We start from the raw sequence: 12,304 nt of genomic DNA on the forward strand, positions 1-12,304 counted from the left end.
TCAACACAGGAGTATCAGTAAATACTGACCGGCACATTCCTAATCTTACCTCGGTAAGATAACATTATTCTCACGTTTGCCTGGCACACAATGGGTCTCAGAGTTAGGAGCAAAGCAAAAAACAGAACCTTGGCAGAACTGGGGGGGATATAAAATGTTTGGACGGATGATTAGTTGGGAGGGGGCGTGTCTTAGCTCAACGCTAAATTGCAGTGTGAAAATAAAGTAGCCAGTGTTTCCCTGCATGAAGACAAATAAATGCATCTGCCCCCTAACATTGCAGCATGGGGTTGTGCTTTCTTTTTGCTTTGCTTCTAACTCTAAATGAAGCCCAATATTAGGAAACGTGAAAGGATAGAAAGTGCAGCGCAACCCCCAACTAAAGGGCGGTTTACAGGGTGTTTTCACATGAAGAACTACTGTACTCTTAATACGAACTTCAACTGTCCCTATTGTCCACAGGCACCAGGGCGAGTGGAAATACACAATGGGATCTGGGGAAATACAACCCTGAAATGACGTCAGTGTCAGATAAACGCATCACGCTGCAAGCAGCGCTATCCACCTACGATCACGCCAGCCACGTTACATCATCCAGATAGTGGGGGGCGGTGTGGTCCATTCACTAACTAGGGTCCACATTACTAAACCTGCCTGAAGAGGATCTGCAGAACGTCTATTCTTCTATGCTGCTATTTTCCCACAGTTATCAGCGCGATCACATTAATACACACGCTTACTGCTGACACTGAATGTAGTTGTTGTGTATTAGTAACGGAACAATGCTTTACATTTATTCCTGATAATTCAGAAAACTTATATGATCCTTCTACAATACATAATGAGGTGATGAACGAAGGTGTCTCTGAGCAAATACACTGAATGAAGCTGTTGGCGGTAAGTACAATGTTCTGCGTCACGCTACCCTTAGTGAATGAGCCTCTCTATGGGGTCTCGCTACCCTTAGTGAATGAGCCTCTCTAAGGCGTCACGCTAGCCTTAGTGAATGAGCCTCTCTATGGGGTCACGCTACCCTTAGTGAATGAGCCTCTCTATGGCGTCACGCTACCCTTAGTGAATGAGCCTCTCTATAGGGTCATGCTACCCTTAGTGAATGAGCCTCTCTATGGGGTCACGCTAGCCTTAGTGAATGAGCCTCTCTATGGGGTCACGCTACCCTTAGTGAATGAGCCTCTCTATGGCGTCACGCTACTCCTAGTGAATGAGACTCTCTATGGCGTTGCGCTACTCTTAGTGAATGAGCCTCTCTATGGCGTCACGCTACTCCTAGTGAATGAGACTCTCTATGGCATTGCGCTACTCTTAGTGAATGAGCCTCTCTATGTTGTCACGCTACTCCTAGTGAATGAGACTCTCTATGGCATTGCGCTACTCTTAGTGAATGAGCCTCTCTATGGGGTCACGCTACCCTTAGTGAATGAGCCTCTCTATGGCGTTGCGCTACTCTTAGTGAATGAGCCTCTCTATTGCGTCACGCTACCCTTAGTAGCCTCTCTATGGTGTCACGCTACCCTTAGTGAATGAGCCTCTCTATGGTGTCACGCTACCCTTAGTGAATGAGACTCTCTATGGTGTCACGCTACCCTTAGTGAATGAGCCTCTCTATGGCGTCACGTTACCCTTAGTGAATGAGCCTCTCTGTGGCGTCACGCTACCCTTAGTGAATGAGCCTCTCTATGGTGTCACGCTACCCTTAGTGAATGAGACTCTCTATGGTGTCACGCTACCCTTAGTGAATGAGCCTCTCTATGGGGTCACGCTACTCTTAGTGAATGAGCCTCTCTATGGGGTCACGCTACTCTTAGTGAATGAGCCTCTCTATGGTGTCACGCTACCCTTAGTAGCCTCTCTATGGTGTCACGCTACTCTTAGTGAATGAGCCTCTCTATGGCGTCACGCTACTCCTAGTGAATGAGACTCTCTATGGCATTGCGCTACTCTTAGTGAATGAGCCTCTCTATGTTGTCACGCTACTCCTAGTGAATGAGACTCTCTATGGCATTGCGCTACTCTTAGTGAATGAGCCTCTCTATGGCGTCACGCTACCATTAGTGAATGAGCCTCTCTATGGCGTCATGCTACCCTTAGTGAATGAGCCTCTCTATGGGGTCACGCTACTCTTAGTGAATGAGCCTCTCTATGTTGTCACGCTACCCTTAGTGAATGAGCCTCTCTATGGCGTCACGCTACCCTTAGTGAATGAGCCTCTCTATGGGGTCACGCTACCCTTAGTGAATGAGCCTCTCTATGGCGTCACGCTACTCTTAGTGAATGAGCCTCTCTATGGGGTCACGCTACCCTTAGTGAATGAGCCTCTCTATAGGGTCACGCTACCCTTAGTGAATGAGCCTCTCTATGGGGTCACGCTACTCTTAGTGAATGAGCTTCTCTAAGGCGTCACGCTACTCTTAGTGAATTAGCCTCTCTATAGGGTCACGCTACCCTTAGTGAATGAGCCTCTCTATAGGGTCATGCTACCCTTAGTGAATGAGCCTCTCTATGGGGTCACGCTACTCTTAGTGAATGAGCCTCTCTATGGCGTCACGCTACCCTTAGTGAATGAGACTCTCTATGTTGTCACGCTACCCTTAGTGAATGAGCCTCTCTATGGGGTCACGCTACCCTTAGTGAATGAGCCTCTCTATAGGGTCACGCTACCCTTAGTGAATGAGCCTCTCTATGGGGTCACGCTACTCTTAGTGAATGAGCCTCTCTATGGGGTCACGCTACCCTTAGTGAATGAGACTCTCTATGTTGTCACGCTACCCTTAGTGAATGAGCCTCTCTATGGGGTCACGCTACTCTTAGTGAATGAGACTCTCTATGGCGTTGCGCTACCCTTAGTGAATGAGCCTCTCTATGTTGTCACGCTACTCTTAGTGAATGAGCCTCTCTATGGGGTCACGCTACTCTTAGTGAATGAGCCTCTCTATGGGGTCACGCTACCCTTAGTGAATGAGCCTCTCTATGGCGTTGCGCTACTCTTAGTGAATGAGCCTCTCTATTGCGTCACGCTACCCTTAGTAGCCTCTCTATGGTGTCACGCTACCCTTAGTGAATGAGCCTCTCTATGGTGTCACGCTACCCTTAGTGAATGAGCCTCTCTGTGGCGTCACGCTACCCTTAGTGAATGAGCCTCTCTATGGGGTCACGCTACCCTTAGTGAATGAGACTCTCTATGGCGTCACGCTACTCTTAGTGAATGAGCCTCTCTATGGGGTCACGCTACCCTTAGTGAATGAGCCTCTCTATGGGGTCACGCTACTCTTAGTGAATGAGCCTCTCTATGGGGTTGCGCTACCCTTAGTGAATGAGCCTCTCTGTGGCGTTGCGCTACCCTTAGTGAATGAGCCTCTCTATGGGGTCACGCTACCCTTAGTGAATGAGCCTCTCTGTGGCGTCACGCTACCCTTAGTGAATGAGCCTCTCTAAGGCGTCACGCTACTCCTAGTGAATGAGCCTCTCTATGGGGTCGCGCTACCCTTAGTGAATGAGCCTCTCTATAGCTATGTACTAAGCGAGTGTCTCTAGGAGTAGGGTAAGCAGTGTTCACAATCATAGTGCTATATATGCCTGGCCTCATCACTGTCATACGGTGGGTAGTCCCAACATAAAAATAGGGCTTTTCAAATATAAATAGTCTATTTTTGTAGTAGATCCACTTTATATGGATCTAGAGCGCAGTCCCTCTTTTACAGATCTCCCCCGCTTGTCTGTCACTCACCCATCGGGCCTTCTCCATCCTCCGCTGCTCGGCCTCCAGCTGTGCCTGCTGCCTCCTATAGAGATACAATACGTATACATAGAGCTAGGTAATGAGTCCTGGTAGAGGAAGAGTTAAGTGCAGTGCGCTGTCACATGAAGGGTTAACTAGAGAATCACAGAACAACCGGCAGCCCCTGAGCGATGCACTAATGTCTGATGGGCTGAAGAGTTACTGATCCACCCCAGACACATCGCAATGGTCATAGGACCATCATGGATGAGTAACAGCACAGAATGTCACTGACAAAGTAATACACGGTGTAATACACGGTGTAATAGATGGTGTAATAGACGGTGTAATAGATGGTGTAATAGACAGTGTAATAGACGGTGTTATAGACAGAGTGTAATAGACAGTGTAATAGACGGTGTAATAGACGGTGTTATAGACGGTGTAATAGACGGTGTAATACACGGTGTAATAGACGGTGTAATAGACGGTGTAATAGACGGTGTAATAGACGGTGTTATAGACAGAGTGTAATAGACGGTGTAATAGACGGTGTAATAGACGGTGTTATAGACGGTGTAATAGACGGTGTTATAGACGGTGTAATAGATGGTGTTATAGACGGTGTAATAGACGGTGTAATAGACGGTGTTATAGAAGGTGTAATAGACGGTGTAATAGACGGTGTAATAGATGGTGTTATAGAAGGTGTAATAGACGGTGTAATAGACGGTGTTATAGACGGTGTAATAGACGGTGTTATAGAAGGTGTAATAGACGATGTTATAGACGGTGTAATAGACGGTGTAATAGACGGTGTTATAGAAGGTGTAATAGACAGTGTTATAGACGGTGTAATAGACGGTGTTATAGACGGTGTTATAGAAGGTGTAATAGACGGTGTTATAGACGGTGTAATAGACGGTGTTATAGAAGGTGTAATAGACGGTGTTATAGACGTGTTATAGACGGTGTAATAGACGGTGTAATAGACGGTGTTATAGAAGGTGTAATAGATGGTGTAATAGACGGTGTTATAGACGGTGTTATAGACGGTGTAATAGACGGTGTAATAGACGGTGTTATAGAAGGTGTAATAGACGGTGTTATAGACGGTGTAATACACGGTGTTATAGACGGTGTAATAGACGGTGTAATAGACGGTGTAATAGACGGTGTAATAGACGGTGTTATAGACGGTGTAATAGACGGTGTAATAGACGGTGTTATAGACGGTGTAATAGACGGTGTTATATACGGTGTAATAGACGGTGTTATAGACGGTGTAATAGACGGTGTAATAGACGGTGTAATAGACGGTGTTATATACAGTGTAATAGACGGTGTTATAGACGGTGTAATAGACGGTGTTATAGACGGTGTTATAGACGGTGTTATAGACGGTGTTATATACGGTGTTATAGACGGTGTTATAGACGGTGTAATAGACGGTGTAATAGACGGTGTTATAGACGGTGTTATAGACGGTGTAATAGACGGTGTAATAGACGGTGTTATAGACGGTGTAATAGACGGTGTAATAGACGGTGTTATAGACGGTGTTATAGACGGTGTAATACACGGTGTTATAGATGGTATAGTAGACGGTGTCACGAACACGTGACTTTGGGGTGTTCGCTGTATGAGGTCACACAATTCCATTCCACAGTCTCTCTCTACCTATCACACAGGTTATAGACCTACTAAATCGCCCCCACACAGCGCTCACACCTCACACACTTCAGGTTTGCCACCACCTATTGAATACGGGCAATAGGACCCCAATATACTGTCCCACACTGGAACACAAGGCTTCTAACTGCTCACAGAAAAGCAAGACCCACACCAGCACACAAAGGGTTAACTCGTCACACCTCCAGACTGTGTGGCAAGAGCCCGCTACTGCTGAAGCACACGCGAACAACTTCTTCCTTTTTATGTAGTTTTATTGTCAGGATGGTAAAAGTTTTGACACCGTACAGATTTCACAGCAGTTCTTGGAGACCCTAAACGTTAGCTAGACATAGACCAGCTCTCTCAAGAGTGAGGGCGTAGCAATTTATTCATGGCCCTTTGGAAGGGGGCAGGTGCCCAATGCAACCCAAAGGGTAGGACTTTATATTGATAAAGACCATCAGGGGTGGAAAATGCAGTCTTTGGCTTGGCCGTGGAAGTCAGGGGAACTTGCCAATAACCCTTTGTTAGATCAAGGGTTGTCAAATAGTTGCTACCAGCAAGATTTTCCACTAGTTCATCCACACAAGGCATCGGATAGGCATCAAACTGCGAATAGTCCCATTGGGTTTCGGAACAAGCACAATGGGATTATTCCACTCACTAGTGGACTCTTCAATTACGTCTAACTGGAGCATCTTCTCGATCTCCTTTCTCATGTCCACCCGTCTGGCTTCTGGAATACAATTCGGCTTCTGCTTTACAATGACTCCTGGAGGAGTGACAATGTCGTGTTCGACTAAGGTAGTGCGCCCAGGGAGGGAAGAGAAGACATCCGTGTTCCGGCGAATCATTTCTTCAGTCTGTTGTCTCTGCTTAACGGACAATGCTGGCTCTATGGGCACTTCAGACTTTTCAATGGCAGTACTCACTACCTGAGGAGAGGTTTCCTCATCATGCCAGGGTTTAAGGAGGTTCACATGATATATTTGCTCCTCCCTTCTCCTACCTAACTGGCGGACTCTGTAATTGACAGGACCGACAGCCTCTAGAACTTCATATGGACCCTGCCAATGGGCGAAAAGTTTGCTTTCCTGGGTAGGAACCAGGACTAGGACCTTGTCCCCAGGCTTAAAAGATCGAACAATAGCACTTTTGTCATAACTTTTCTTCTGTCGTTCCTGAGCCTCTTTTACATGTTGCTGCACAATGGGCCCTATCTTTCCTAGCCTCTCATATATTTGGGCCACAAATTGTACCAGATTTGGCTCCCTGGGACCTTGCTGCTCCCACCCTTCTTTTAACATATCCAAGATACCCCTGGGCTGTCTCCCAAACAATAACTCAAAGGGACTAATGCCTGTTGAAGCTTGAGGTACCTCACGGATGGCAAACATCAAATAGGGAATAAGAGTGTCCCAATCTTTTTTCTCCTGAGCCACTGCTTTCCTGAGCATGTGCTTTAATGTGCGGTTAAAGCGTTCCACCAAGCCATCTGTTTGTGGATGGTATACAGAGGTGTAAAGCGCCGTAACCCTTAGCAACTGGCACATGTCCTTCATCAGTTTAGACATGAATGGAGTACCCTGATCTGTGAGAATTTCTTTGGGTATTCCCAAGCGTGTAAACATCAATACAAGTTCTCTAGCAATGGTGTTGGACTTTATGTTTCGTAGGGGAATTGCCTCTGGATACCTGGTTGCATAGTCAAGCACCACTAGTATATATTGGTGCCCACGTGCGGATTTTTCCAGTGGCCCCACAAGGTCCATGGCTATCCGTTCAAAAGGAACTTGTACTATTGGTATTGGAATGAGAGGTGTCCTGTACATGGGTTTGGGACAGGTTCTCTGACAAATGGGACAGGACCGGCAATACTTTTTCACTGCCATGTGTACACCGGGCCAGTAAAACTTAAGCAGAACTCATTCCCGTGTTTTATCCTCCCCTAGGTGTCCCCCACAGACGTGTATGTGCTGCTTTTAACACTAGGGGTACATGGACGTGAGGAACCATTAATTGTTCTACTTTTCCCCCTGTACAATAGCAACTCTATACAGGAAATTATTTTTGACAATAAAATATGGTATACCTTCTGCAGGCTGGGTGGCTTTCGCTACCCCATTTACCTCAGTAACACTTTTAAAGGCATGTTCCAAAGTGGCATCATTAAGTTGGTCTCGAGCAAAGTCCTGCAGAGGAAACAAAATTGGTATTGCGGACCAGTCCGTATCCTCACAGACAGGCGGGGTTGGCTCATCTGTGACATCACCGACCAATGCTAGTTTGGACTGTCCAAGTTTCCCCACAGGTGGATGCTTTAGTGGAACTCCTGCTGTGACTCCCAGGATGGCATTCCGGTTTGGCGGTTCCCAAAGATCGATGTCCAGATGTTGTGGATTCTTAGGCGGTTCCTTTAAGACCGGGCTTCCGACCGTTACATCAGTTGCCGGCATGTCTGCCTGGATCCGCTCACCGAGGACCTCATTAAACAGTGGGAAGTCTCGCCCCAAAATGAGTGGATACGGGAGTTTAGGTACTATGGCTGCTACCACCATAACGGTTTTGTCTTTGAGTGTGACTTGTAGTATTGTTCTTTCATACTCCTCTGTCGTGCCATGTACGCAAAGAACCTTCACCTTGGGCAACCAAAAAGTTATGGTTTCGGGTAAGGCAGAGCTGGAAACCAATGAGAGTTCACTCCCCGAGTCAACCAAGGCCAAAACAAGGTTTTGGTTGATTAGCACAGTCACCCGGAACAAACAAGGACTTCCTGATGTGGGACTCATGGTAAAACAGCTTGGAGACGCAGGCCCAATATGTGCTACAGAACAGTTCATGGGTTCCTGTAGTTTAGGACACTCTGCCTTAAAGTGGCCTGGCTCACCACATACAAAACACTTCAGATTAGACATCTTTGCACCTGGCCCTCTGTCCGTAGCAGTTTTGCCTTTGGGCCCTGTAGCAAGGATTGTCAAACCTGGCTTTTGGCGTGGCAGCGGCTTTGGCACGAATGCAGGTTCTTTAATCATTTGCTGTAGGGCACAAAACCTTTCTACCACTGTGGCAAGCTCTATATAAGTTTGTGGGTCTGTTTGTAGCACCCACCTTTGCAAATCGCAGTTCAGCCCCCGGATGCAGTGATCTATCGCCAGAACTTCAATAATCAGTGAAGGCGAATTCTCCTCAGGCTGCAGCCATTTCTTTAAAATTTTAGAAAGCTCAGCCACTTGCGCTCTGACCGGTTTTTCTTTATCATAGCGCCATTGGTGATAGCGCTGGGCTCGGCCTGGCCCGGAAACTCCAATGCGAGCCAATATCTCAGACTTTAGGCACAAATAATCAGAGGCCCGGTCCTCATCTAGAGCCATATAAGCTCGCTGAGCTTCACCAGTCAGATATGGCGCCAGCCTTTCAGCCCAATCTTTAGGAGGCCATTTTGCCCTTTTTGCAAGTCTCTCAAAGGACACCAGGGGGTAAATGTATGAACGTGCGGGTTCTTCAACACCCATGTGTTCAGCGTGTTCGGCGATTAAACTTCAAGCGGCGCTGCATTGTAAAGGGAAACTTCCCTTTACAATGCAGCTCCGCTTGAAATTTAATCGCCGAACACGCTGAACACACGAGTGTTGAAGAACCCGCACGTTCATACATTTACCCCCAGATATGCTTCTATGTCATCACCTGGCGACATTTTCTGGAGAACCGGACCAGGTGGTTAATTTCTGTCATGCCTCACCTGGCTTAACTCTTCCCTTAAGAGCCTTGTGTTTTCCACCTGTGCCTCGGCAACTCGTAGCATCTGAGCTTGTTGCTCTTGCTGCTTAGTGGCCACATTCACGAGGGTTCTCAGTACTTCCTCCATGTTGACGTCTGCGCGGGTTGGGTAGCGGAAACTTGCTTCCCGGAGTATCCCACTCCTGACACCACTTGTGGCAAGAGCCCGCTACTGCTGAAGCACACGCAAACAACTTCTTCCTATTTATGTAGTTTTATTGTCAGGATGGTAAATGTTTTGACACCGTACAGATTTCACAGCAGTTCTTGGAGACCCTAAACGCTAGCTAGACATAGACCAGCTCTCTCAAGACCCAATCCAGCTTTTATAGATGATGCTCCTCCCCCAGCCTTAGCTTGACGGGCAGGTGACACACCCACCTTCTCTTTAAGAGGAAACTCCTATCACAGGCTCTGTTTGCACTAACAGACACACCCTGTCTGTTTGCTGAGAGGAAGGAGCTTTCAAATCATGTAAGTTAACCAAACTTTAAACTATACATAAGTCTTTACCTGGTTTAACCTCAATCTAGGTGCATAACTGCGCCAATGTTTTATTTTGCTTGTATGTTTTCTCTGCATCTTGTCAGATAAATGCCTCCCTTTGTTACAACTGTTACGCAGATGTAAATACAAGAACACACAGCTTGTTAATCAAATGTATCAACAAATCACACACCGACATTCAAAGGGCTAACTTGGGCGAGCTATTTCTTCTTAACAGGCTAATGGATTTGTTAGAGTATCAAGGACGCCACCTACTAAATTTATAGATTTAATATTCAAAGGAACAGGGCATTTATATATATATATATATATATATATATATATATAAGAATGGTTGAAAAAGAGGGATAGGCTGCGCTTCCTCCAAATATATGAAGCAGCCAAATGCGAACCTGAGAGTGTGTGGGGGACCCCTAAACTCCCAACAATGTTAGATACGTATAAAAATAGTCAGGTTCTGGGCGCTTGTAAAGGAAAGATATATCAATTTAATATGGATAGGTCCACAATACGCTCCGGCCGGAACGAGACAGCTTAGATGTGTTAAACAATTAACATGCATCAATTGACACTGCCGAAAACAATGATAATGGTAAAAAACACTATAAACTCAGTGTGATTGAAAATATGGTTAGAGTGCACTTGCAAGCTACTAAAATATGAAATGACAATTGGTATGAACCGCAAAAAGGGAATGTAAGGAAATATAATGTCCAGAGTTGTAAAATAAAAATGTTGGTGATGATGAAAAATGCAAGCAAAAATGAAATTGGTAGCCGTTACTCACATGAAGCAGGGATGTCTGGCTGTCTATAATGCAGACAGGCACTTAGTAGCGGTCCCAGAGTCTGTGCTGATGAGGTTAAATATAACGTTGATTTCAATGATAAAAAGCACCCAGCAGAATGCCAATTATTAAAACAAGAATGAGGAAGAAAGTTCTTCTAGTTCCTAAAGGGAAATCCTCTCCTTGTTGAAAGAAAAAATGATCCCGCTCAAATAGCGTGTGCACGCTGCGGGATATCTTCGTGTTGAGATTAAATGTATGGATATCAAAATGCCTCCAATAATGGACAGGTACCCAGCAGAATATAGGTGGTGATGATCCAAATGTAGTCCTCCTAATCCCCAACGTAGTCTCTCTCTTTCTCATAAAGTTGAGGCTAAACAGGGGAAGCGGTAGTGCCGCTACGGATGAGCGCATACACGCTACAGGCTGGTCTCCGATGTGGATGTCTGTATAAGGTAATGTAAGATGCTAGCATGCTAGTAAGTTGAATAAAACTGAGTTGAGGGACAGTCTCCAACGCGTTTCGCCCGGTGGCAATGGCCAGTGGGCTTCCTCAGGGATAGTAATGTCCAACTGGTCTTCCTAGCCAGTTTTTAAAGAGATCCGGATGTGCCAATCAGCCAAGAGGCAATGGAGTAATTAAGTAATTAGTGAATAAATCTGAGTACTGGTGATTGCACAACAATCCAACAGGCATGATGGAAAAAAACAAAAGAAAACGATAGTGCACTAGTTGCAAAACAAAAAAGAGCATGTTTGAACATATATAGAAAAATATATATAAATAGATCTGGTTGCATAAATATTAATTGGTGATGTACATGGTATATATATGAAATGAACAAAAATAAATAAAAATAAATAAAAATAAAAATAAAAATAAAAATAAAAATAAAAAATTAAAAAATAAAAAATAAAAAATAAAATAAAATAAAAAAAAAATATAAAAAAAAAAAAAAAAAAAATAATAAGGGAAAAAAAAATAAATAAATAAATAAATAAATAAATAAAATTAAAAATAAAAAATAAAAATATATAAATATAAAAATAAAATAAAAAATAAAATAATAATAATAATAAAAAAAAATATATATAAAAATAATAATAATAAAAAAATAATAATAATAATAATAAAAAAAAAAAAAAAATTATAAAAATAAATAAATAAATGAAATAAAAAAATAAATAAATAAATAAAAAAAAAAAAAAAAAAAGTAGAAGTATAAAAATAAAAATAAAAATATAAAAATAAAAATAAAAATAAAAATAAAAATAAAGTGGGAATATGGTATAGCTAGCATATTATTCCCATTGTATCAATGTGTATAAGGATAAATATAGTGGATACATTATGAGTGGAGAAAATAACCCAGGTCAAAATCCACATTCAATCCTTTTGGGATCAGGGTTTTAAGATTAAAAATCCATCTCGCCTCTTCTTTTGAAATGAGGGAAATGAAATCTCCACCTCTCCAAGGTTTATGAACTTTACATATTCCTAAAAACTGAAGTTTAGTGTGGTCGTGGTTATGATGTTTAAGAAAATGAGATGATACGGTATGATTATCTAACTGATTGGTGATGTTGCGAAGGTGCTCTGAAATTCTAACATGAAGTTTCCGGATAGTGCGCCCTACATATTGTAGTCCACACGGGCACTCCAACAGATAAACCACACCCATAGTATCACAGGTGATTTTGGTTTTGATCTGAAAGGAGTCACCTGTTGTATGAGAGTGGAAGTTGGTGATGGGCTTTGTTCCCTTATGATTAATAGTTTTGCAAGCATGGCACCTATTGCAATAATAAAAGCCCCCACT

The 12,304-nt window shown here is 43.8% G+C and overlaps 1 protein-coding gene across 2 annotated transcripts in view; it reads right to left on the minus strand.

Moving 5' to 3' along the window:
• The window catches only part of LOC142109486 (uncharacterized), a 57,736-nt gene that overhangs the window by 8,749 nt on the left and 36,683 nt on the right, over positions 1 to 12,304 (minus strand). For both annotated transcript variants that reach the window (XM_075193655.1, XM_075193654.1), the window contains exon 8: positions 3,746 to 3,800. In XM_075193655.1, coding sequence (XP_075049756.1) covers positions 3,746 to 3,800 — 55 coding nt within the window. The remainder of the gene's footprint in view (positions 1 to 3,745; positions 3,801 to 12,304) is intronic.

The sequence above is a fragment of the Mixophyes fleayi genome (assembly GCF_038048845.1).
Source record: "Mixophyes fleayi isolate aMixFle1 chromosome 1 unlocalized genomic scaffold, aMixFle1.hap1 SUPER_1_unloc_2, whole genome shotgun sequence".
NCBI lineage: Eukaryota > Metazoa > Chordata > Amphibia > Anura > Limnodynastidae > Mixophyes > Mixophyes fleayi.